Source organism: Notamacropus eugenii, chromosome 2 (genome assembly GCF_028372415.1).
Source record: "Notamacropus eugenii isolate mMacEug1 chromosome 2, mMacEug1.pri_v2, whole genome shotgun sequence".
NCBI classification, from domain to species: domain Eukaryota; kingdom Metazoa; phylum Chordata; class Mammalia; order Diprotodontia; family Macropodidae; genus Notamacropus; species Notamacropus eugenii.
This window is the reverse complement of record NC_092873.1, coordinates 79540296-79567890: the sequence shown is the minus strand read 5'-3', so window position 1 is coordinate 79567890 and position 27595 is coordinate 79540296. Positions and strand designations below refer to the sequence as shown.

Genomic DNA, 27595 nt, shown 5'->3' with positions numbered 1-27595 from the left:
AAGAAGGAAAGCTTGTGTGGTGGCCCACCCCTCCTTCCAACAAGAGGCATGATCATTCTCCTCTTGACTGAGAGGTTGCTTCTCATTTATATACAGATTTAATGCTTGACAAATCCAATCCTCACTGGCCCCATACTTGGGCCAAAAATACTTCCGGAGGCATAATTCTCTCCTTGGGGCAGATAACACAATAGCACTTTATTATCTGTTTCTTACTCTTATTTTTCATGCATTCATTCCATTCCAATTCTCTAGCATCCTCCCCAAGGTACTGTTTGGAGGAACTCTACCCCAGGGCCCTTCTCCCACCCCTTCCCAGTGCCTTGGTTCCTTTATTCCTCATTCTACCCACCTAGAAGTACCAGTCCTACTACAGTTCCTTTAGACAGAATATTCCTGCTCACAAAGTAATACTAAGAAGTCTGAACTTTCTTGCATAGTAACCATGGTTTCCTCTTATTTCTCCAACTGCAGCACTCTACCTCACTTCAAATCAAAGTCTCAAGTCTGGGCAGTCAGAGGGGAAGACACTCACCAGCAATCCACAAAGCTACCGACTTTGGGGAGGCATACCTGTCCATCCTTCAGTGGTGGTTGGTCCCCCTCCCTCCACATAACTCACATGTATATTCAGAGAAATTAGTATTCATAAAGCTATTACGCATGTATACTCCAAGTGGAGTTGTGACATTTGTTCTATAGTCTACATTCTTGGCCCCAATGCCTACCTTAACTGGTTTCTTCTGGTTTATATAGATACATCCAGTTACTGGCTAACTTCAGCTAAATTAATATCTGTCTCTCTCTTCCTATTCTGTGTGGGAACCATACTTCTATTTTATCACTTCTCTGTGGAAATATAATTCTTTATACTTTACATAATGTAGATCAAATATATTTCTGTTCTTCAACTTGGGGAGACTCTAGATGTGATCCAAACCTAACTTTTAAGTAATTTTTCCTGTGGTTATAATGAAGCAAAGAGTATGAAAAAAAAAGAAAAGGATTAAACCTTTCTTTTAGTCAGTCAAGATCCCCAAGGACTGAACCTGGTTGGGACCTATAAGACAGATAAACACAGGAGGGCTGCTAGCACAGGTTCACTCTTGATCTGCTCAGACAGGAAAGACACTAAGAAAGGGTTAATAATTTTACTTTATTCTAGTCTAGTTTTCTTAGGAGAGGATTGCTGATAATGCAAGCACAATTCCTATAGCATTTCCTAATCACCCTTCTCCTCACCCTTCTCCCAGGGGCTGGCAAGAAGAGGGGCAACTACCCCTATGTCTCTATGGGGTCAGTTGAAACAGGCACAACTTGTCCTTCCCCTGAATCCCCTCAGGCCTCAATGGGGGTCAATCAAGGCACTCACAACATTCTAGCTTGTGCATTCAAACCTAAGGTGCCCCCCAAGTTTCCCCATCCCTTGACTAGTGACCACCTGTTTTATAGGGCACCAGACAAAGAAGGCATCCTGCCAGCAATAGCCTCACAAGTTTACATCACCTCATCCCTGTATCTCACTGTGCGGTCACAGTGGATGCTTATATTATTTACCATTCTGTAACTCTGCACAAGCGTGGTGGAGATGTTTTGAACCATAATTGTGGGAATTCATATCTAATACCTGAGAACAAGAGATTGTTATGGCTATGGATCCCGGGAAACTGAACTCTAAGAAATAATTACAAAAATCCACTTTATACGCACTATAATCCACCTTACTTACACACTAAAATTCACCTTATATACAGAAGCATATGTATGAGGCCAAAATAGATAGACCGGTTAGTTGAGAGAGAGAGAGAGAGAGAGCACAAAATCTAGCTCCTTGAACCTAGGAGTGATTCCTATTGTTACCTAAATTGCTAATTTATCTTTCTTTTTATTTATGTAGGTGAGTTGTAGTATACACCCATGGAGTATGTAAGGAGATGGAATGAAGAGGGGTGCCACTCCACTGGGCTTGCTCTGAGGTGCTCTGGCTGCTTCCAGCTGACCATGTGTGATTCAGTACATAAGTACTTCGGTGCTTTAGATTGATGAAGCAATTCCCTTGAAGGTCCCTTGGTCCTATGATGGCAGCAAGGGGGTGTTTGCATTAGAAGAATTTGCTGCTGATCCAGGAAGAACTATCAATTCAGTACTTTCAAAGAGGAAACATCTCACTCTACGTCCTTTTCTTCCCCTCCTGTTCCTCTCCCTGGAATATGTGGCCAAGTAGCTCTCTCTCCCTGGATGTCCCATGAGAAGTTGAGGAATCAAGGGCTCCTTTTCCTTCACTATAAAAGAAACTTCTAGAACATGACAGTCAGCATTATGTGCTGGCTTAGATGGGCTTGAGACTATATCACAAAAATCTAGCTTCTTCTTTTGCTTTGTGTTTCTTTCCTGAGCATAGATAACTGAACAGCAATCCTGAGATGGATGTTTCCAGACTCGTAAGCAATTTTGTGTTTGAAAGCACCTTCAACTGATGCTGGCTATACAGTGAAAGGGTAAAATTTGATAAATCATAGGAACTTCCAGTGTAATACCCAGTACTCCAATGTGGCATGTACCTAGGGATAAAGTGAAGATCCTAAATCATCATCTGTTCATTGGGATGATACTTGCCTTTAGATGGTTTGCCTAATCATTAAAAAGAAACTTTTGGATTCTGCTGAATTGAGAGCATTCTTTGATAACTACCTCTCCTTGAGATCAGCTATCAAACTGCTTTACAGAGGAGTGTTCAGTATCAGTATGATCAAGAATTATTTCTGCTACTAGCATTTAGATGTTGCTTTAAAGTTTGTAACGTCTATTATCTTACCTATTATCTATCTCCCTTAATCACAATGATCCTGTGTGTGTTAGTACAGCAATTATCCCCATTTTATAGATAAGGAAACTGAAGTTTCCAAGAGATTCAGACTTGCCCATGTTACATGGCAATATAAGTGTTGGAGGTGGGATTTGAGACCGGGTATTCTGACTCCAAAACTAGCACTTTGTCCGCTACAGGCTAATGACAATCTGGTAAATTCCCAAAAAGAGTAGGTATTTCAAGATTGCATATGTAATCCCCCTCCCCCAAAATAAAAAAGATATCCACTAACTTCCTAAACCAGTTGAGTTCAGTATTAATTTTTTTGCAGGGGGGGGGTAGATAGTAATGAGTTCAAGCATTCTCATTTTACAGATGAAAGAACTGAGCTTCAGAAAAGCTGTTACTTGCCCAAGCGCGCGCGCACACACACACACACACACACACACACACACACACACACACACACACACACACACACACACGACGTACCTATACTGTATATATTTGCCTCCTCACTCATGCTCTCTCCCCCCATCTCTTCTTTCCCCCTCCCACCTCCCCGCCCCGGCACCATGAATTCCTTTGTTTCAGCGCTAAGGTTGTCATACAAACTTTTATTTATACAAAATACACGTACTCGGTGTTTTTCCCACCTCCACCCCGTACCCCAGAGGGTCTCTTAAAGTCTGGCCACAGAAAGAGGCAACGGCGAGAGAGCTGTGCCACCGGCCCTCTCTGGAGCCGTGGGACAGGACACTGGGGGCGAAGCCCGGTATCGGGGCCGGGTAAGGGTGGGTCTAGACGGAGGGTGGAGTGCTTGGAGCTGGCTGAGAACTGAGGCGGAGCCGAAGAGCGGGGGGCGAGGTCTGACTTCGGGGAGCTCGGGCCCTCTCCTCCCGTTCCTTCCGAGCCGGGTCGACAGAGGAGAGCCGAAGCTGCCGCCTGAGTCTCTCTACACGTAGGCGTTTTTCCCGTATTTGCCGAAGCTGGCTTCACTGTTATCTGAAGCCCCTGGGGGCAAGCGAGAAGTAGGGCTCACGGTGGGCAGTACAGTCAGAGGGGCCTTGTAGGGTACGCTGCAAGTAGGATGGGGACGAGAGTCAGGCAATGAGGTCCCTTCCCCTCCTCCACACCGTCCCTCCCTGTGCCCCCCGCCAGGCTCACCGATTGGAGGAGCTTTGTGATGAGCAGCAGCAGTGGCTACAGAGAAGAATACCCCCGAGGATGCAGAGCAGGGAGGCACTCCAGCCTAGGTACAAGGCGGGGCCCAGCTCGTACCTGGGGCGGCACAGGGGTGGAATGGTGAATGGATGGAGCCCTGGGGCCCCTGCTGAAGAGGGGAGCTGAAAGGGGCTGGGGTCCTTACAGATGTGTAGGATGGGTTCAGACTGAGGTGGGTAGGGCAGAACCTGAGAGTGGAAGAGTGGGAGAGGGCTGAGAAATCTTGTTGCTGGGGAACCTGGGGACAAATAGAAAGCCAGAAAGTTCCCATACTTACTTGGTCCCAGAATACAAGGGGTCAAAGAATTCTCGGGTGATATTAGAGGCATACCAGGAGATAGTCACCATCCCACAAATACCTGAGAGAAAAGATGGGAGGGAGGGAGAATTACACTGAATCTCCTCAAGACTCACTCCTCCACTGAACACCCCAGGTTTCCCCCACTCACTCCATGGAAGGAAAGAGAATAAGGAAGAGAGGAACAGAGCCTTGGGAGGGAAATGGGAAAACAGAGAAGCCCTAAAGGGAACCTTTAGGTGGGGGAGAGGTCAGTGAAAAGTGGAGGCATAGGTCCTAGAACACTTTTATCTGCCAGATCCTCTATGAAAGCTGTGAAAGGCTACCCCATTACTCACAAGGAAAGTAAATGTCCTGGGTCAGGTCCTCCAGTCTGACTCCCCACTCACCCTCTAAGACTTCTTTATTTACCATGAATCTAAGTCAAAATGATTTTCCCTGACTGTACTTCTGGTTGATTTCATCTCCACTAGTTCAAATTTTCCCAGCCCTTCCAGCTCAAGACACACCTCTTACATGAAACTTTCCTGGAATATTCAGCCCAGAATGTTCTCTCCCTCCTATAAGCTGCCAAAGCATATTCTGCCTGGTACTAGTTTGAAAGCACCTTCAACTGATGCTGGCTATACAGTGAAAGGGTAAAATCTGATAAATCATAGGAACTTCCAGTGTAATACCCAGCACTCCAATGTGGCATGTACCTAGGGATAAAGTGAAGATCCAGTTCTGGATCTAGCTCAGTTCTCTTTCTATCCAGTTATGAGTCTATTTTGTCTTGTGAGAAAACTTTATTCAACTGTGGGAATTGTGAGAAAACATTTTTGCATTGTTTGAAACTAAGCCCTGCATGGCTGGGAAGCTGTACCTCCTCTCCCTCTTTCTTAAAGACCATTTACTAAGGACCTAGGTTATGCTGACCAGGAATGTAGTCAGATCCAAAGATTGATGCAAAGAGTTTTCTCACAATTATACATCTCAAGCAGCCCATATGTTTTATCTGAAACTTGGCTCCCTACTAGTCAGTCAGTTACTGTTTTCTTGTTCCTTTGATACAGACACTTGGAGGGGACTGGAACACCTCTTTTCCTGATTTTGGGAACTATTCACCACCACCACTACCCCCTTCTCTTCCTGAAAAGTCCATAATCCTTCCTCCAGTTAGAAATCAGACTATTTAATCTTTTCTCCTGATTTGTATTCTGTTAATTGTTTTCTTTTAATGCATAAATATATGTCTCCTCTTGTATTTGGGGTCCAGAGCCAAGCTGATAAGGCCTGGTCCCAATTTGTTACACAGTTGGCATACATTGTTTAATAAAGCGATATGCTCAAAAGCAAGAACCTTGTTTCCTCAGGTATTTCAGATTTCACTTGTCACAGTCCCTATCCCTATTTCACTCCATACATTAGGCATTCCAAATTTTATTTTGTATCCTCAATCCATCTACATTTGTCTCCAATCCTTTCATCTGAGGACCTTGGAGCTTATTTTAATTAGCAAATTTAGGAAAATTTTCATCATGAACTCTTTCTTCTCTCCTCTTTAAGCTTAAAACCACTTGATTAACATCATCCCTCTCCCTTCCAAGGCCAAAGCCTCTGTCAGACAAGTAGCTTTTATTAAGTGTCTACTATGTGTGCTAAGTTCTAGGGATACAAAGAGAGGCAAAAGCCTCTCATGGAGCTCTGCTGAGGGAGTCAACATGCAAACAACTGTGTGTGTGTGTGTGTGTCTATGTGTGTATGTGTCTGTGTGTGTGTGTTCGTCCTTTATTGCTGAAGAGGACCTGCCATCAGAGAAATAATGACATGACTTGCATTTGACTTTGTTTTGAGTGAGGGAGGGCTGTGCAGGTCACCAGCCTCACTTCTCCTCCAGAGCCATCTGAATCCAGTGACCAGATATTCATCAGGATGACTGGAGATGACCCAGGATGAGGCAGTTGGGGTTAAGTGACTTGCCCAAGGTCACACAGCTAGTGAGTGTCAAGTGTCTGAGATGCAAACAACTATGTACAAACAAGATACATATGCAATAAATTTCAGAGGGAAAGATTAAGGAAGACTAGGAAAGACTTCTTGCAGAAGATGAGACATTAGCTAAGAGTTGAAGGAAGCCAGATGGAAGATAGTGTCATGCTCTAGAATACCAAGGAGGCCAGGGTGTCTCTGCATCAGAGTACATACCAGGCAGTAAGGTGTGAGAAGATTGGGAATTTAGGAAGGGAACAAGTTATCAAGGACTTTAAAAGCCGAACAGAAGATTTTACATTTGATCCTGAAGATGACAGGGAGCCACTGGAATTTACTGAATAGGGAGGTAACATGGTCAAATCTGGGTATGAGGAAGATCAATTTGACAGTTTAAGTGGGGGATAGATTAGAGCAGGGAGATTTGGGGCAGGAAGACCAGGCAGAAAACTATTATAATAGTAAGGGCCTGAAAGAGGGTTGTTGGAGTTTCAGAGGAGAGAAGGGGCATGTGTGAGATGTCACAAAAGTAGAGACAGCAGGATTTGACAACTGGTTGGCTACGGTATTGGATATGATCTCATCCCCTGCTATATTCTCTAGCATATTACTCATTCAACTATCCCCTCCTTCTCTCTAATCAGACATCTCCCTTTATCTACTGTCAATCAGTTAAACATTTGTTAAACATCTGCTATGTGCCAGGTACCGTACTAAGCACTGGGGACACAAAAATTAGAAAAGACAGTTCCTGCACTCAAGAAGCTCATAAACTAAGGGAAGAGAAAAGTAAACAAATACGTATAAACAACTTATATATAGGATAAATAGGAAATAATTAAAAGAGGAAAGGCACTGGAATTTAAAAGGAATTAAAACCCTTTCTACAGAATATAGGATTTTAGATGGTATTTAAAGATAGCCAGGTATGAGAGCAGTCAGAGAAAATGTCCAGAGCTGAGAGATGGAGTGTCTTGTTTTTACAAGAGCCAGGAAGTCAGTGTCATTGGATCAAAGAGTACGGGGCAAGGAATAAGGTGTAAGAAGAATAGAAAGGTAGGAGGGGGCTAGGATATGAAGGCTATTGAAAGCCAAACGGAGGGTTTTGTATCTGATCCTGGATTTTAATAGTGGCTCCTTCCCTACTACCTTCAAATATGCCCAAGCATCCTTCATTCTTAAAAAAAAAAAAATTCATTAAACAATACTATCTCAATTTATCATCAAGTATCTCTCATCCCTTTTCCTACCGAAAGTATGGAATACCTCTATACTCTCATCACCTCCATTTCCTTTTCTTTCAGTCATTCCTCAACCTTTTTACTTCATCACTCAGTGAAACTTCTCTGTCTCTCTCTCCCTCTCAATTTATCTGCTGGCCTTTGACCCTGCTGACAGCCTTCACCTCCTAGTACTCTTGACTTTCTGGGTTTTGTAAGATTTCTCTCTAGTTCTCTTCCCACCTGTATGATTGATTTTTCTGTTTCCTTTGCAGGTTCATCATCCATCTGAAAACTTGGGGTATTCTCCAAGGCTCTGTCCTGGCCCCTCTTCTCTTTTTATGTTCTTTCTCAGTGATTTTCATCAGCTCCCATGGGTTTAATTATCATCTTCATGAAGATGGCTCACAGAGCTATATATCTAGCCCCTGTCTCTCCCCTGAGCTTAGGTCCCACATCAGCAACTATTAGACATTTCAATTGGATGTCACAGTCATCTCAAACTCAACATGCACAAAACAGAACTTAGAATCTTTTCCCTCAAGCCCACCCCTCTTCCAAACCTTCTTAATTCTGGCAAAGGTACCCCCAGCCTTCCCATTTCCCAGGTAATAATCTTGGTGCTATACTTTAACTCCTCATTCTCCCTCATCCACAGAGCCAATCAGTTGCCAAATTTCACCATTTCTATCTCTGCAATATCTCTACAATCCACCCCTGTCTGTCTGTTCACATAGCCACCCCCTTAGTTCATGCTCCCATCACTTCTCCCCAGTGGCCTCCTATTTAATCTCATTAATTCAAGTCCCTTCTCACTCCAGTCCACCTTCCATGCAGTTCCCAAATTAATTTTTCTTAAGTGTATATCTTACTCAATAAACTCCAGTACTTCCCTATTGCCTGTAGAAGAAAAAAATGCCTCTGAGTCACTTTTATGACCCTTAACAACCTGGCCCCAACTTATTTTTCCAGCTTCACTGTATATTACTCCCTGCAATGCTGCAATCTGGGCAGCTGTTCCTCACACATTAACACTCTATCTCTTGTTCTCCTAGGCTCCAGGGGCAGGGAACCTTTGACCTCAAGGCCACATGTGGCCTTCTAGGTCCTCAGGTGTGGTCTTTTGACTGAGTCCAAGTTTTACAGAACAAAAAATTCCACAAAATAGCAGGGCCCATGTCTTACTAAAACTTTGTATCCTCCATAGCATCTCACAGTGTTTCTTAACCTATAGTAGATGCTTAATAAAGATATGCTTTGGATCGCATCCATTCTCCTACTTCAGTTATCATTTCTATGAAGATAGATCCCAAATCTCTTGTGAGACCTCCATCTCCAAGGGCCTACTGGTCATCATCACCTGGTTATTCTAATATTATCTAGACTGTAGAATGTACAAAACAACTTATTAATATAATATACTATGCCTTTCATAAGTGAAAAGTTTAATTGCTAAAAGGGAGCAGAAAAAAAAGAATTGTATAGAGGGAAAGGATGAAATCAACTTGTAAAGAAACAATCTCATAGAATATTGGACATAAATTAGTCTGTCAGCTTATTTGGATGTTACTATTTTTAGAGTTTTAAAGGTTATAACTGGCAAAGGTGTTCATCAAATAATTGCTTAGAAACTATGGGAAGATCAGATAAAGACTGTTGGTTTCATTACTGACAGAAAGGTTAATTTCTTGAGTTTTACCTCATAAGGTAAAGTTGAATTATTGACCATCAGAAGTCTCTCATTTGAAGCATTGTGTGTTTGTCCTTCGTTGCCAAAAAAGACCATGCCATCAGAGAAATAATGACATGGTTTGTACTTGACTTTATTTTGAGTGAAGGAAGAATGTGCAGGTCACCAGCCTCATTTCTCCTCCAGAGCCATCTGAATCCAGTGACGAGATGTTCATCAGAATGACTGGAGATGACCCAGGATGAGGCAGTTGGGGTTAAGTGACTTGCCCAAGGTCACACAGCTAGCAAGTGTCAAGTGTTTGAGGTGAGATTTGAACTCAGGTCCTTCTGACTCCTGCACTGGTGCTCTATCCACTGCACCACCTGGCTGCCATTTGAAGTATTAAAAGAATAAAAAAGCCAGTTGTGAAGAAGCCAGCACAGAGTAAGCAGGAAGGAGGGCCTACTGAAGAGAGGAATTGCTTTGCTAATTGGCTGGAGAAATCACTGGAAGAGAACTGAATTTTTCTATTTGAACTTGATGCCTTGATCTATGGCCTAAGACTAAGGGAGACTACTCAAATTGATGCCTGCTCTCTACTGCCCTCTTTGGTTTGAAAGGGAGAAATAGAGGGGGAAGGAAATTTTTGCATTTGTTTTGCTGTGAGCTTTGCTTTTCTATGAACAAAGGCTTGACTGAGAATTGTTTGGACAAGACAGGATCCTGTTGAGTAAAGAAGTCGCTAAGCTTATCTGCATGGAACAAAAAAGTGAAACTGAGGAGCCTTGCAGTTCTCTGGCTTAAAGGAACTGCTTGTTATTCAATGGTGAAACACTTTCTCATAGTCCTGTCATGGGTAAACTGTGAGCTTTATCAGTTCCAAAGCATAAGAGTGGATTGATCTTAGACAAAAGAGCTAGAAGGACCAGAAGGGGAACAACTAGCAGAAAAAACTTTCATGTGGTAGGTATTGTTCCTGAACCTTCTAAGGACATCAAGACCTGCAGTGCTGATTTGTGAGTTGCCCCCAAGAACATTCCCTTGCTAGATTTCTATAATGCACATACTACTCCATGGATGCTGTGTGCATTGGTGAGAGAATGTGGTCGAGGTTTATGAGTGTATTGTAATGTATTAATTATTTATGAATTTTCCCTATATTGAGTAACTGTAATGTTAATGATTGCTTTTTGCCTTATCATTAAGTAAATATTTGTCAATGGTGTCATAAAGGTGTCTGTCTCTTCAAGGGCCCTTTCATAAGAAGTTCTTAATAATTAAAAGAGAAAGTGTTTTTGTGTAAAAGAAGAGATTTATATCAATCATCAGATGATTTGGAACATTGCCACTGTTATGGATGAATATTTTATATTCTAACGAGTAAAAGAACCTTCATTTTAATATACACTGTTAAAATATGCGTATGAACAAAAATAGCTTTTAAATGAGCTTTGGGCAGTTTGGGAAAGAAAATGTTATGTTCTGTAGATATGAGGACTCGGATCACCACGTGTGGGAACAGTTTAACCTCAAAGAAATAGATCTTTTGTATATTAAAAAGTAGAAAAATGTAAATGTGAAGAAATATAGTTTCAAGGGCACCAAAGAGGCAGACTACCTTGTTGGAGACTTTGGAGCCAGGCAAGATAAGCTGATCCCCTACTTTGCATCCAGGTGTTTTACATATGGGAGACTGAGAAAATGAGACACCATTCAAACTGAGAAAATGAGAAATCATTTAAACACTTGGAGGCTATGGCACGATTTTTTTTAAAAGATTCAATTTAATAGGGAAAATTGGAGGATTTCAGATTTTTTTAAGCAAAAACATCCCTGAGAATCAGATGGTTCTCAGTTAAGCCATTCAAGGCAGACAACGAAGGCAAAAATCCTCGGAACAGTGAGAGCGGGGCAAGGAGAACGGGAGAAGTGAAGACACCGCAGGAGGGCAGAAAAGCTGCTCTGCCGGAGCTGGGGCAGAAGAATCAGCTGAGAGGTCTCACCTGACTGACTCCTGAATGGACAGAAAGAAGTGACGTCTTTAGTCACGGGCTACAGGGAAAGACACAGTCCGTCAGCACCACAGAGAGCCTCCTGAGACAGGAGAAGCTTTTCATAAGGGCTTGTTGTTCTCTACTGCCACCTCTGGTTTAAGAAAGAAAAGCAGAGAGGGTTTGGAAGGCTATGGAAAATTCTGGTGGCTGGGCGGGATTAAAAAAAAAAAACCAATCTGAAGCGTGACTGCGAGCTCCTTTCTGATTGGACGGTGGAAGATCTAAGTGGATAACTGATAGGACTGATTTGTATAACCAGACCTGAAATTAACCAGATCTGATAAGATTGGTAGTTGTCTGACATAGAGAGAACGCTATTCATATTAAGCGTTAACCCTTTCCAAATGCCCTTTTAAGAATGATGGTTAATTGTGAGAGCTTATAAAATCAGTGTTCAAGATGAGATGTGTATTGTAATATAGTTTATTACATGTGTATTTGCTTTAATAGATTATCTATTGTTATTCGCCAGCTTCCAAGATAAACGCAAATGGGGGGCTCAAGAGTTAAGAGTCCTGAGTAGGGGAAGTATATTTCTCCTCAACAAGGTTACCCTGGGGTCCTGAGAGGGTTTGGATATAACCATGTGGTGGTGATCTATCTTTGGGAACTGTGTCTTTTGGGAACTATCTTGTGGGCTACTAGTGTAAGAGCAGGTTCAAAGAGTGAGCAAAACTCACAGAGGTGACATGTTTCACACACCTAGGTGAGATGTACAAAGCCCCAAGCGTGACATAGTAAGAGGGTTTATATTCCACAGTGCCTGTAGTTACCAGTGGAACACACTTCTCATTACATTGTGGGGACATTGGAATAGACATTATGCATTACAGTTGGTACACAAAAAATACAGAGATGGGAGATAGAATTGTACAAGGAATTGCTAGCAGGCCAGTCTGACTAGGACAGAAAGTAGAAAAGCTAGGTTTAAACCAGATTGTGGAAGGTTTGAGGTTCAAGGCCAAAAAGTGTATACTTAACCTTAGAGGAAATAAGAAGGCACTAAAGATTTTTGAAATTTTTGACAAATGTATTATATCCTAAAATACAAAGTGTGTATTTTAGGAATACCAATTTGGTAGGTGTGTGGAAAACGAATTGGAGAGGGGAGAGATTGGAAATAATAGTCCAGATGATGGATGATGAGGCCCTAAACTAGGGCTGATGTTATGTGAGCCAAGAGAGTTGGGCAATGTGAGAGCTGTTATGGAACTAGGGACTGACAAACCTTGACAACTGACTGAATATGGGAGTTAAGGAAGAAGTAAGAGTTAAAGCTGACTCTAAAGTTGTGAAATGAGTATCTGTAAAAATGGTGATGCTCTCAACAGAAACAGGAAAAGTTTGAAAGAGGGATAGTTTTGGGGGAAAAGATAATAAGTTCTATTTTGGATATATTAAGTTCAAGATGTCTACAAGTCATCCAGTTGTAAATATCCAATAGACAGTTATTTGGGACTGGATAGAGACAGGAGAGAGATTAGGGCTGGATATACAGATCTGGGAACTGTCTGTGTAAAGGTGATAATTGGCCCCAGGGGAGCTGATAAAATCACTAAGAGGACAAAAGAACGTCCAGGATAGAGGTTTGGGGGATGTCCCACTACGCGTAGATATCACAGAAGCCAAAGGAGGAGGCTATTACAATGGCCCAGAGTCAGTCTATTTAATAACCTCCCAAGTGGCCTACGGGTCCATAACTTGGGATACCTGAACTTTTTTTTTTAATGTTTAATGATTAAGTATTTCAATTTAATTGGTTTCCATTGTAATCCTATGTATCTTATTTTATGCATTCAAAAACATTATTCTGAGAAGGGATCTCTAAGTTTCAGCAGATGGCCAGAGGAGTCCAGGGCACAAAAATCCTGGTACAATGCTCTCATACATCTCCTCATTCACATGACTGGCTCCCAAAATGATTTTCCTAATGTCTCGGTCATGTCACTCCTAATCTAGTATTAGAGATCCACAATGATATGGTTCCAGTCTTTTTTATTCCACCTGATTTCATACACTTTCTTACATGTATTTACCCTGGGCTCCAGCTGCTCTCAATGACTTGCTGTTTCCTTACCTCATCTGACCTTTCTTGCCTTTGTGTCTTTGTTTCTTCATCTTCTCACATCCCATTCAACCGTCTGTACTGGCCCCAACTTCATCGAGTCCCTGCATCTACTCCAAGCTTTGGTTTCTGCTCCCAAAGAACCATCTGACCTCCAGAGACCACACCCTGAGGGAATTATTCTATTCAAAGTGAGATGTCCAGATTGATGATCAAGAGCAAATTCACACAGCCCAAGCCATGTTTCGAATCAAATCCAGCTATCCACTCAGCCCAGCACATGCCCAACTCCCCCAGTAATTAAATCAACACAACCATTGTTTCTAGAAGACAATCAACTGCCCTGTCCTACAGCTCCACTCTCAATCCTTGTAACTTCCCAGACCAAAACACCCTTCCCTGGCCATTACTCCCCTATCTGTGTTGTCTCCCCCATGAGAATGTGAGGTCCTCTAGGGAACGGGCTTTCTTATATTTGTATCCTAGCACTTAGCACTTGATGCTTAGTAAGCACTTAATAATTGTTTTCATTCATCATCTATATCTGAAATATACCCTTTCTTCATTTTGAAGTCTTTTCCATATTTCATGACCCATCTTAAATGCTACTTCCTCCAAGAAATCTTGCATTACCCCCTCAGTCTAAAGTGTTCTTTCATTTGAAGTCCAATAGCACTTTTTCTTGCATTTTCTTACATATTTCAAATGGTCTCTCCCTCCTCAAATCTTCCTGGTGTTTTTTTCTCATTTCTTCTATCATGTTCTGCCTTATATTCCATCCACCTGTGTGTATGTTATACCTCCTTTCCCTTCCCGTTCCAATGTAAATTAGTTTTGTTTTTATCTTTGTGTTCTCTATGAATATTTTTCATTATAGTTATCTGTGTACATATTTTATCTTTCATATTAGATTCTAAGTGCCTTTGAAAGCAGGGACTATGTCCTACTAATATTTCCTATCTCTTCTCAATACCTAGAATAAGGCAGTTGAGGTGGAAGAGGAAAGTAGCAGCTGTGACATTGCTTGGCAGAACTACAAGATACAGAGGGCAAACCCAGTCAAGTCCCTCCAGAATGTCCCAGGTTTCCTCTGTGCCAGTTGCGCCCCTTTTCTTACCAGCCACTATGTCCAGGGCCCCTGCAGTAGCTGCCAGTTTGGCCTTGCTCTCAAGTGTCAGAGACCCAACTTGTGTACATCGAAGGCCAACAATGCCTACAAAGAGACCCAGGAAGCCAAAAAGGATGGCTGTGATCATGAGTGCCCGGCAAGCCTGGATAGTTCCTGGGGAGAGAGGGGTAAAGGTAATGGTTAGCCCCATATCTCTCTACCCCATTCCCATCCCCTCAAAGAAGCCCATTTCTGCCTTCCTTCAGCCCCTATTGCAACTTTAGCCCTTGCAGGACTTGTAGAGCAGAGGAAATAAATATAGCTGGTTCTCCTCTATTATATTTGGGCCCAGCTTCCCAGCCTGAGTCCCCACTTTCCCCATGAGCTCCTTAGAATTGTCCCTTCTTCCCTTAAAATGGTTCATTCCACCAGCTCTGACCTCAGGATTCAGGACAACCCCCATCTCACTTTGAAATGTGACCTTTGTCTTCCGGTAAAATGGGGGAGGGCCAAGGACAGCATCTTGGGACTGAGGTAATAGGTATTATCCCTTTCCTAATCTAAAGCATCACATTTTCAGGAACTGACCACAAGCACCACCTCTCTCCTTTCTCTCAACAATTGCCAGATACTCCTAAGGACCTTGGCCCCCTCTCCTGGGGTGGGGCAGAGCTGCTGAAGGGAGGTAAGAGACTGGCTTATAGCCAGGAAAGAGACTACAGAAGTGGGGGGAGGGCAGGGAAAGGTGGAGGGAGGGACAAAGTACTCTGGGAGTACCCACTCCCATTCTAAGCTTTCCATTTCCCTCCTAGGTTTCAGTTGCCTTTGTGTAACTGCTCTCCATTCCTCTTTCCACATTCTCATGAGACTCGCTTTGCCCTCATCTCTGGACCCTAGAAGCTTTGGTGCTGAGGGGGAAGAAAATAATCTCAGACCCATAACTGTCAGTTATAGAAGGTACCCTAAAGGTACCATCTCTCATTCAACTCATTGTTTTTACCCATTTATGTTTTTCAATATTTAATTAATTTGTTTTCAGTTTTCAACAATCACTTCCATAAGTGTTAAATTTTCTCCCCCTCCCTCCCCAAGATGGCAGGCAATCTTATATGGGTTCTACACATACATTCTTATCAAACACATTTTCACATTGGTCATGTTGCATAGACGAATTAAAATGAACGGGCAACTCCCTCATTTTTGTAAAAAAAGTAAATTGCAGCCCAAAAAGAGGAATGGATTTAGCCCAGATTTTGCAACAAATTAGATCACAGCCTATGTCAATAGTAATTGCAATATGGGGAGGGGGTGACAACCAGGAGAGATTCCCCACCTCAAAGAGCAGGGTAAGGAGGTGAACAGCTCCTTCCTCCCTATCATCCCTAGGCAGTAGTGTGGTCACACCTACCAGAAAAACCTGATCCCTCTCAGACCACAGAGATAAGAGGTGGTCTTGAGGACTATAGTAAAACTAGCATCCTTCCTAGACACCACTATTACAGGAGACAGAACGATACAGTAGACTTGGTCTGGGAGTCAGGCAAATTGCTCAACCACTGTCTTAGTGTATGATTTGGGCTTTGATATTCTTAACTATAAACAGCTCTGATGATCTGTAGTTCTAAGGTCCCTGGGGTTTAAAGGCAGCTTCCAAAAGGGATTCTGGGAACAACAGAATTGTGCTTTTACAATTCTATTTCTGTTCAGGGGAATAAGCTGAGGAACAGTCTCCCATGAGGGGAGCCATCTCCCACCAGATTACTGGAATCTGGTGTGTTGGGATGGGGTGAATTTGGGTGAAGCTCCTGAGATGCTCAGGGGCTACAAGAAAACCCTCCCTAAAAGTCTGTAAAATGCACTGAGATTCCTCCTGCCCTCACACCATTGGAAGGTGTATCATCCTCACTGATAGGTAATGGAAGAATGGAAAGACACTGGACTGGAGTCAAGAGAAACAAAGTTCAAACATGGGCTCTGTGGCTTATTATTTGTGTGACCTTGGGCACCTTCTCAGGCCCATTTTCTCTTCAGTAAAATAAGCGATTTGGATTAGATATCTCTAAGGTTTCTTCCAACTCTAAAGCCTATAGTTCCACTGTCCTTCGGTGTCAATATTTTTCTCTCTCCATCTTAGGTAACTGCAGAAATGTTACACACAGCCCCATCCAGCTGGCAGTACTCTTAAGTGGGGCCAAAACCATATTAAAATGTACCTGGGAAATAAAATAAAGATAATGGTAACATATGGCCCACAGAGGTCCTTATGTGCAGTTTAGTGATCCACATTTCTATTTGAGCTCAACACTACTGATCTACAGGGAATCAAATGTGACACCTGCGGGGGTGGTTCCAGGGTAGCAGAAGGTAGTGTCCGATGCCAGAAGGACTAGACTCCCATTCTAGGGAAGAAGCAGAGCTTGGAAGCTAACATGAAGCTTGAGAAAGAGGAAGGCAGGACTTGAGATTGGGGTTCTTATATGTGAGAAGCTAAAGGCCACAGGACATCATTTCTTTACTCCTTTTCCACATAGGAGAACTGTTTTAGGAGTTATAAGGAAAGTTGTCACCTTGTGGCCACAGCAACCTGTAGTGAGCCTGGGAAACTGGCACAGAATACCGAGAGACCCTTCTGATTATCTGTGGACGTATAGTGAGAACCACTTCCAGGCCACTAAGAACAGTGAGAGCTGAGAGTCATTCCTTCTAAATACAGTATGAATTTATAGAACCAAAAAATATCAGAGTTAGAAGGTAGCTATGAGTGCATCTATCCCAGCTCCTTCAGGTCACTATTATGAGCCTTCAAGGTTACAGAGTAGCAGATGCCATTAGAGGTACCACTAATATTTCCCATCCCAAGTGCAGTGAGAGTCATAGCAGGTTATACAACATGGCTATCCCAGACACAGGGCCAGTAATTTCTGGCCACAGTCCTTGCCTCCCAAGGCATAGTACAGGGCTATATCAGTCAAGGTAACGTGAGGCTTGAGAAGCAGGTGCTGCTCTCCCCACTCCCCAACTGTAAAACATAGAGGGTCAAACTTGAAGAGACCTTAAAACATAGAGCTCTTACAGATCAAGTTACTTTTCCCATTTTACAAAAGAGAAAATTCAGGCCCCAAAAGGTTGCATAGTAAAAGCTGGGCAAGGTAGCCAGAATCATCCAATGTCCATCCCATTACACCAAGCTGCCTGCCAGATACAATGCTTTCCCATTTTTCTCCCTTGCAGAGCACAGGATGTAACCTTAAGAACACAGATTCCAAGCTGAAAAGGATATTAGAGATTATCTAGTGCTAAATCTTATATATAGAAGAGGAAACTAAGGCCCAGAGATTAAGTGACTTTCTCAAGGTCACCTAGATAGTAACAAATGGAATTCAATTCTGTCCCTTCCCTTTCTGGGGCTCCTTTTTTTCTAGTGAAGTATCCCTTCCCTCCTTTTCCCCCACATCCAAAATTATACCAGACAGGGCAAGCATGGAGGGAAACTCCCAGCAGTTGTAGACACCAGTGGAGTCTGTGGCGCAGCTATACCAGAGGTTCTCAAAGATGGTCGATGTTGTAATGACATTGCCATGGATAGAAGACACACGCCAATAGCCGTTGGGAAGTGTTACTCCAAGCATCAGTAACCCCAGCACACCCAAGAAGAATCCAAATGTCTCTACAGCAACTGACATGATGGGAAGACAGAAGCCTGGGGGGATGCGGGAAGCAGAGAGGCTAGAGTCCAAGCCTCTGCATGCCCCAAAGGGTGGAACCCCACGACAGCAAATAAAAACTACAATCCAGGAACCTGGGCCGGGGGATGAAGAAGGGGTAAGGGGTAGGAGCTCCCTTTTAGTCTGACTGGAGTTCTGTCTCTCTCTTCACGTTGGGTCTTTCGATGTCTCCCTCTCTCTTCTCTCTGCCAAGTGTCTGTCTGTCTCTGACTCTGCTCTCTGCTTGGTTCCAGGACTGAACAGAGAGAGCTATAGCTGCTGACAAGAGAGGAGATGGAATGAACAGGCCAAAAGTCCACCCTCTCCTCTCCTCCCCCACCTCACTCCACCCCAGGTCCGCCTAGGGCTCCCCACCCCCCTCCCACCCCCAGGGGGAGGAATTGACCGGAGTTAACGGAAATACCCAGGAAGATACCCCATGGGAGGGGAGGGGCCAATGTGGGGAGGCAGAGGGAGGTGTGTGTCTATATTGGCTCAACTTGCATGTTGGGAGGAGGGGGAAATAGGGAGAAAGGGGAGATAGAAGTAGAGAATTAAACCATAGTCCTCTCTTTCTCCTCTTCTACCCAAACCTGTTGTCCTCTTCTTGTCTATTCCTTCTTAATACTTAATTTGAAGGCAGGGATGCTGAAAAGAGCAGGGGAGTGCCTAAGGAAGATACAGAGAAGGCCTGCCCTGGCGCAGTCTTAAGACTCCCTTACTAGTAGCCCATGGGTGATAAGAAGCATAATCTCAGTCACTCCAGGGCTTAGAAGGCAGGTTCTTTGGGTCCTCGATGAAGGGATGGTATTAAAGACTGAAAATATGTTGCCACTGTACTTGAGAGTCAAGCTCCATCTACCATCTCCCTCTCCCTGCTCCCCCTCCATAAAACTCAGCTTTTTTTGGGGGGGAATATTAGTTGACCTTTGACTCTTGGTGAAACTTGATCCTGAAACAAGGGGCACCCAAGGAGGGAGGGGAATGGGCCACAGGCCCAGAATGTGATCCTGGGTGGTTAATCTCCTTTAATGAGCCCAGAGTTCTTAGGATTTATCATCAGCTGTAGTAATGAAGATGGATTGGAAATTAAAAGCTACTGTACTGTGCCCTGCCCCTTTTGAGATAGGGGGACCCTGCCCCTCAGCACCTGCATCCTCCCTTAGGGCACAGATCCAGATTTTTAGGAACAAGGACCAGTTTCCTGTCACCTAGCAGGCAGCCGCAGGCAGGGGGAGTTGGTAGGACATCAGCCTTGTTCTCCACCCTCAGTTAAGGAAAGCAAGTAAGGTTCTTGAAGTTAAGCACCAGGGGACTGTCAAGTCTCTGGCTGCTAATGCTTGGAGCGATACTTTCCCACATCCACTTCTAGGTCCTGGTTTGCAGCTGCCCCAAAGATCCTCTGACAAGAGCACATGCTATCAGACTAAGCAGGAATTGGTTAAAACTTTGGGGTCTGCTCCACTCCATCTTGTAACTCCCACTCATCATCACCAGGTATCTATCTACTCCACCCCCCCTTTACTTTCCCTTTCAGGTCCAGCCCTGCACTGGGCTGTGGAACGAGAAGTATGTGATGAAGCAAGCATCCCCATGCTGGGCCTGGCACCAGAGATGTGAGATGCTGAAGAGCAGGGCAAGAGCTGAGTTATAACTGAGCTGGAATGGGAGAAAATTGGAGTCTGTGCCTTCTAATCCAAATCCTAATAATCAAGGATCTGAGATCCTGAGTCTTTTCTTAACATGTTTTCATGCCCTGGGTACCTCAGTTTCCCCTTCCTCCTCAAGAGGAAGGACTTGATGGAGGAAGCAGGGAGACAAAGGGAGGGGAAGGGTGGGGCCTATAAAGGAAGCTAAAAGGAGGAAATTCATAACAACCAGTCCCCACCCACTGCCACCCCCTTCCAACACGTTGGTATGGAAAACTACACATCCTACAGCTTCAGCCCAGTGGATCAGAGGGCAACAGGGCACTTAAGATTTGGTCCTACTTCACTGTACCCCTAATTTCTGTCCTTTCTCATGCTCAAGAGATTTACGCCACCACTTCTGGGTGCTACCACTGTTCAATGTCATAGGGGAGGAGAGCTTAGAGGCATGCCTTCTAAGTTCATTAGTAGTTTCTGGGCAAAAGGGGACATAAGACAAAAAAAAAAGCACAAAATAGGGAAATGCCAGATAGGCATGACATCCCTGTTTGCCACTCCATTCCTCCCTCCCCCCAACAAGCCCCACCTTATTCAAGACACAGAAGCCTCAGTCCAGAGCCCTCAGTTTTATTTACATTCTACCAAAGCACAAAATCCCAGGGGAGGGCAAGTCTTGGGAAAGAAACTGAAGGGCATGAAGTAATAAAGGAGGGAAATGGGAAGAGGATGAAGATGGAGGGAGGAGGGTAGAACAGAAGGAAAGGTACAAAAGAGACAGGGCCCTCCCCTTATCCCCCTCTTTAAATATCCTCAGTATCAGCATCTCCATGGCCCCAGCTGGCTGCTTCATCTCCGAGGGTGGGGCAGGTCAGAGGTGTGTCCCGAGGGTAGCAGAGGTAGAGCAGCTCAAGACTTAGACTTGGCCACAGCAAGTCCAATTAGCCCAGCAAGCCCAGCCACACCCAGGGCCATGCCCCCCACGATAGCCATGCCTACCAGTCCATCTGGGAAAAAGAAAACAGTGTGAGGACTTGAATGAGAAACCTGATTCTACAAATCCCGTTCCCCCTGTTAAACCACTGGTTGCCACTCAAAGCCTCCTGAAGTGTTTGCATATGAAATAATATGGAGAAAAGAACACGGCTGAAGGGCAGAAAGATTTCTGGGGAGAGTGAGGGCTAAGAGCAAAATGATAAATGAGGGGGAACTTGAGGGATGATGAGGAGCGAGGGTTGGGAAGGTAACTGGGGAGGGGTCAGGAGTTCAGAGAGAGCTGCAAGGTGAGAGGTATAAAAGGCAGGAAAGGAGGAAGACTCACCTTTCTTCATAGCCTTATCAATAAGGCTTTCTAGCTCCTTGGCCTGGTTGTTCTGGGGCTCAGTCTGCAGTAACCCTCTCACGTACTTCAGAGCCTTCTCATATTCCTGTGTAGAGGAGATAAATGTTTATACTGTTTTTCCCTTCTCCCTCTCTTCCTGGGCTAGGGGCCATACTCTCCCAAACCTGTGCCCATCCCAAGCCCGCCTAATGCAGTGTAGTTCATAAAAAGCACCAGCTGTGTGGGGGAGATAAGACAGGAGAGATAACAACCCGATACTTGAAGTTGCACCCAACCTCAGCACCCTGACCTCACTCCACTCCCCATGCCCTCAGTACCTGTCCTATCTTTTTCTTATCCTCTCCAGTTTCCTGACTCACAGTTTTACCTCCACCCTGATACCACCCCAGCAGTCCCCTCTCCCCATTCAAGTGGTACTATTATGAATTAGGAACGTAATCAGAATACAGCACACTGAAGCCCAGAGGGAAAGTGAGAGAAACTGGGGAGGGGTCCCTCACCTTGAGGCGGTAGTTCCCCACAGCCAGGTAGAAGACATAATCTCGTTGCTCCTCTTTACTTCCTTTAGGTAGCAGTTCTGGGGAAGAGGTGGAAGAAAACCACATCCAGGCTGAAATGCCCTCTGTGACCCTGGGAAAGTCAGTGCCCTAGTCTGGGCCCTGAATAACCCTACCTACCCCAAATAAGCCCTCTCTGATTCCAAGGATGGCATTAGCATGACATGTACTGCTTCAAAGTGCATTGGCAAATGATCCAGAAAGTATTAGTTTCATGGTCAACTCATTAATCTGCATGAGGGAAAGTTAAGGCACAGACAATACTACAAAATAATAGTATCACACACATCCCTTCTATTTGGCTTTGGCCAGTACTAAATAATTTGGCTTCCTTTCCCTTTTTCAAATACCAGCACAAAAGTTGCTTCCCAGAAGCCTTCCTTGATTGACCCTACCCAAGTTTGATGCTTTCTTACTCTATGACCTCTCACTGATTTATCATCTGAATCTGCACTACCTGTACTAACACTCAACGGTATGTAGTTTTTCTATGCAGTGTTTAAAATCTCTACATGTTGTCCTGTCACACAACTAAGTTGGTTACCTGGAGAGCTAAACTACAACTGTGTTTAAAAAAAAAATCTAAAATTTTGAAACATATAGAGGGGTGCTTATTTGCAAAAACATCTTACTTTTATATATATAAACTTCTTTTTACAGACCAATTTTTCTAGTAGGGTTAGTATTTACAAATCTTTAATTATTCTATCAAAGTCCAGAAAAATTTAAAGGCAGTTTCTGAACCAGTAAAGACTGATAAGTAAAGGGTCTTTTTATCAATAAGAAACTAGAATTCTCCATGTAAAAATGCCATTTACTCGTAATTTTTGAGAAATACATGTACAGGTAAATCTGTTACACTACCCCCAGCCACCAATAAAAGGCTTCAAATAGAGAAGGTATTTAAAAGAAATGAATATCTGAGTATTATTTACCAACCAATGACAAGGGTAGTGGTAAGGAAAGTGCTGAAAGAAACCTGTCACATATGCTGAACTGAGAGTTGACTGCATTATGGAGTCTTGCGTTGAAAATAAGACAAGAGGATGAGTCAAAAGGCTAAGGTCAATGGCAGAGGAGAGGGATAGGAGGGTTATAGTGGTCAGTAAAGAAAACTGGGAAAGAGAGGGATTGGGGAACTAGGCACCTCACCCTCCAGCAGCACGATGCCCTTTCGGATGTCATCGTTGTATCTGCTTCTCACCAAACACCAGGCATACTCAAACTGAGTGCTGCGTGACACAGAGCCCCCTGCCTGCTCTGACTGGAACTTCTTCTCGAATTTCTGCCACCAGAGAGAAGAATGATTCAGAACAAACAGCAAGGAAATATTATCACCACCACAGCATCCTCCTCTCCTTGTCCTCCATTATTACTACTGCCTAATCTGGCAAACGCCCTCCTTTTTCCCCTTCTTTCAACTAACCAAGACATCCAACATCCCAGTCTCTGGCCCGTCTCCATTTGCAGTGGCTCCTACTCACCAACATCACCCCTCACAAACACACTTAAGAATGGCACTGCCAGCTGCCTGCAGGCATGAGGTGAAGGAACCACATGGTTATTACTCAAGGTGCCACTTCCCCTTCCCTAGAGGAAGACTCAAGGCTGGACCCTCAGAGTACATCCCCACCCTCTCCAAAACTCTCAAGGATGCTGGAGACCATCTCTACCCACACCCCGAGGGACCACGCTTCCCTTTCCCCCTCGAGGACCCAGGCGACAATCTCTCCCTCTCCCATTCCCTTCGGGGATCCAGGCGATCATACCCCCTCCCCAATTCCTCTCAAAAGCCAGGCATCCATCTCCACCCTAAATTCCTCTCAAAGATCTAGTTATCCACCTCTGCCCCCAATTCTCCCCAGAGACTCAACCCTCCAACTTTTCCCAAGCTCCCTCAAACCTTCTGACAAAATTCTGGGGTGCTGAGGACGAAAAAACTACAATCCCCACCAAACTCAGAGCAAAGAGGCAGGTATCCACAGGGGGGTGGCCCCCGAGGGCTTCTGGGATTTGTAGTTCTATCGTGTCCCCACAGAGGAGGAGAAGGCAGATAGGCCCAATCCAAATTTTCAGCCCTTAACGACACGCGCCTCTGGATTCCTCCTGCCCTCTCCCGAAGCAAGGCCTCACCACTAAATCGTCAGCGGCCACCAGCTCGCTCAGCACGGCCTCCATAGCAACCAACTACCCTGCGGACTTCTCAAACCCAAGTCACCAGAACCTTCGCCATCTCTAATGCTTCCTGAGAAGGACCGGAAGTCAATTCCCGTGCCCTACTATATGTAACCAATCACCGAGTACAGCCTAACGTCAACTTCCCGCCTCCGTGCCGTCGAGAAACATTAATAGCCAAATTTCACCTCACTCCGGGGACTGGGCGGAGTTAGGAGGACACATCACCAGGGCGCAGCCTCACAGTAAGTCCGCACAAGATGGGGCCGCCGCCCAAACCCTGAAACCAAGGTCCTGGGATACAGCCGGAAGTACACACGCCCTGAGGCTTCCCGGTTACTCTAGGACGGCAGCGCCTCATCTCGATGGTACGCCTGGCGGACCCTCTAGGTTGGGGGCATGCGAAGGAGGCGTGGAAGGCAAAATAAGACTAGTGTGGGAAAGAAGGCAGTGCTTGTCTACTCCAGCACCTTCCTTTGAGAGGCGGGGAGGCTGAGGGCCAAAGAGAGCGGACCTTCCCAAGACTGTTAGTGTGCTGGTAGCAGAATTGGAATCAGAAGCTGGATTTCTCCCCTGCCCCACCCAAAGTCAGCTTGCTGTTTGCGCAGTTGGGCAAACTAGGGGACCGAATGGGGTCTTTCCTGTGATACTCCTGTGCTCAGGGCGTGTCTTACACTTTAAAAAGTTATTATTGATATTGACATCACCCTTGTTACAAAGTTACAAGCAAAACAACTAGAAACAGTAACACTGCATTGTAACCTAAAGCATGTGCTGCATCTCTACAGTCCCCCAACTCTTCTCAGTTCAGCAGGTTTATAGTCTTTTTTCCGTGTTATTTTTTTTAAAGAATACTCTATATATATATATATATATATATATATATATATATATATATATATATATATATATATGTGTGTATGTGTGTGTATGTGTGTGTGTGTATGTGTGTGTGTGTATATATATATATATATATATGTATATATATATATATATATATATATATATATATATATATATGTGTGTATAGAGAGAGAGAGAGAGAGAGAGAGGTCCGTATTAGTGAGAATAATCAGTCCATACAGTTAAAAGTTATAATTAAGTATACAAACACCAAAATAGTCCTTGTCCTAAAGGGTTGTATGTTGCAGGTGATAATGTTTAATATAAAATTTTGGAATAATCTCTTTGTTCTCTCTGAAGCAAACTCAGAGAGTGCCTCTTCCTATGTCAGCAAAAGCCAGCCAAGGCCGACTCTACATTCCTTAGGAGGCCTTTAACCTAAGACACTATATCTTGAATAATGAGGCTTTCCTTTGTATCTTATTATCTATAGACACATACTATGTTATGGCATATCTTGAATAATGGGACTTTCCTTTGTATCTTATTATCTATAGACATATACTATGTTATGGCATGTTAATGGTAAAGAAAATATAGACATCTTAGGTTGTAATTTCTATTGAACATAGTTTACCCTTTCCTATGTCAATTATATGTTTAGGGGAGGAAGCCTGCCACTTACTAGTGGTGGGGTTTCTTTCCTGATCACTGAGACATATGCTTACCCAGCCTGGAATCTCAAGGCCTGACTAACATTGCTTTGTTAATTGTCCTGTCTTACTGAATTTATGATTTGCTTAATTAGGAGAGTTTTTTTTCTCACGGCAGAATGTACTTAAAACAGATGATTTCTGTATTAGGTAGTCAGAGTCACCTCTGACTCCATAGCGCTATGTAACTGTTTTCTTTATGGGGAACTGATTAACTAATTAAATCATAAAATGTATGCATTTAGCCTGTTGCCTTTTCTCTAAACAAGTTTTCAGGTCAACACAGGAGATAACATGTAAATAATTAGGTATACATACAAGATATATACAGAGTAGATGGAAAGTAATCTCAGTGGGGAAATTTTATTTCATCTTTATCTCATCTATTTATAGAGCCATTATAGTAGTTCCTTGTTTATAATGTCTGTTTTTGTCTAACTTTTATAAAGTGTATAATTAATAGAGAAGTATATGCATATATTTTATGTTTGGGAGAGAGGAGGTATTAGACTGATTACCAAACTGAAGGTCTACAGAGCTCTTGTGCTGACCTCATTGTTATATGCCTGTGAAAAATGGACAGCCTACCAGCACCATGCCAGGAAACTGGATAGCTTCCATTTGCATTGTCATAGGGAGATTCTGAGGATCAATCACCTGGCAGGATAAGGTAACAGACTAAAGTCCTTACTCAAACTCTTCTGACATTATCACCAAGTGGTAATGGTGAATGCCAAGCATTCAAATTATGCTTCAGAGAGTGCAATTCGGATGGACTGGCCATGTTGTTTGAATGCAAAATGTACGCTTGCCAAAAAGACCATTTTATGGAGAGCTTATATGGGGCAGGCGATCACATGGTGGTCAGAAGTGATACAAGGACACTCTCAAGGTCTTCCTCGAGAACTTTGGATTTGACTGTGCAACATGGGAGACACTGGCACAGGACTGCTCAGCATGGTGTGCCCACTTCAGAAAGGGTGCTGAGCTCTGTGAGCAAAGCAGAATTGAGACAGCACAAAGGAAACATAGGATGAGCAAGTTTGGAGTATTCATATGGACTATCTATGCCCAATCTGTAGTAGAGCATTCCGAGCTCATATTGGTCTGATCAGCCACAGTCAGACACACTGAAACTTTATTTTATCATGGTGATGTCATTTGGGTTCTCTTTGAGAATGAAGGACAGCAACCACCAAGTACGTTTACGTAAATTGGGGATATACAATCAAGAAAATTTGTAAACCAGTGTATTAGGGATGACTCTGAGTTATACATTTGTTAATTCCTTATATATTTCACTCTGTACTTTAACACCAAAAACATCATTTCCATAAACACAGCAGAATACAGAAAGAGGCTTCTATAAAAAATCATGAATCTCCATTTCCTACCCCTTGCTTTTAAAAAAAAAAACATGAAATAAATTCTAAATGTTAATTTTAAAACTTCCCTATTTATCTGCATCACCTTCCATACTATCATCTCTCTGGTTTTGCAGTTGCTCTCAATACTCTGTTTCTTTTCAGAATCTTCATCCAAGTCCTACCCACTAACCATGCATGTCCCCCAGGGCTCTGTCTTGGTCCCTGGTTTCCCTCTATACAGTGTTCCAAAAATCTTGCTACGGTTTTAAACTATTAAAGCATAAAACTGCACCAAGACTTTTGGAACACATTTTACTATTTGTCTTCATGAACTCAGCCCCTATAGGTTCAATTTTTATTTCCATGCAGATGATTTTCAGATATGTTTATCCAGCCCTAATTTCTTTCCTGACCACTATTCTCATATCTTCAGCCACAATTGGGTGTGCCATAGACATATTAAATTCAGCATGTGCAAAAATAAATTCATGAAGTCTTATGAGGAACCTAGGTGTCCTTGTGAATACGGAACTGCACCTACCAGAAGAAATATCTGAATTGAAATGTAGTCTTAGATGCTTACTAGCTATGTGACTTTGGGCAAGTTACTTAACCCGTCTGCCTCACTTTTCCCTTCTGTAAAATGAGGATAATAACAGCAGTTTTTTTCTTCCAAGGTTTGTCATAAAGATAAAATGAAATAATATTTGTGTTTTTTTCCAACTTAATTGAAAATTGGTATTACTATAAATATTAGCTGTTATTTTCCCCTAAATTCTCCCCTATTCCTCTTTCCCACTATTGTCAAGGGCATCAGAATTCTCCCA

At 43.4% G+C, this 27595-nt stretch overlaps 2 protein-coding genes across 4 annotated transcripts; both read right to left on the bottom strand.

Annotated features, from left to right (window-relative positions):
* Nucleotides 1-3406: 3406 nt before the first annotated feature.
* Nucleotides 3407-18426, bottom strand: CLDN15 (claudin 15). 3 transcript variants are annotated; one of them, XR_011974094.1, is made up of 5 exons: nt 17888-18211; nt 14431-14595; nt 4311-4392; nt 3977-4221; nt 3407-3888 (listed from the first exon to the last, which is right to left on the bottom strand). XR_011974094.1 is itself a non-coding variant. In XM_072641339.1 (5 exons), exons 1-5 carry the CDS (start codon nt 18102-18104, stop codon nt 3765-3767), a joined length of 702 nt encoding a protein of 233 aa, XP_072497440.1. In that variant the 5' UTR covers nt 18105-18426; the 3' UTR covers nt 3407-3764. The 3 variants fall into 3 exon arrangements, 2 of the variants coding, with proteins under 2 accessions (XP_072497440.1, XP_072497441.1); XM_072641339.1 differs by having other exon boundaries at nt 3977-4090; nt 17888-18426; XM_072641340.1 differs by lacking the exon at nt 3977-4221.
* A 1959-nt stretch (nt 18427-20385) lies between these two features.
* On the bottom strand, nt 20386-24074 carry FIS1 (fission, mitochondrial 1). Its single transcript, XM_072641343.1, has 5 exons — nt 23804-24074; nt 22823-22955; nt 21614-21690; nt 21093-21198; nt 20386-20778 (listed from the first exon to the last, which is right to left on the bottom strand). Exons 1-5 carry the CDS (start codon nt 23846-23848, stop codon nt 20681-20683), a joined length of 459 nt encoding a protein of 152 aa, XP_072497444.1. The 5' UTR covers nt 23849-24074; the 3' UTR covers nt 20386-20680.
* Between the last annotated feature and the right edge of the window lie 3521 nt (nt 24075-27595).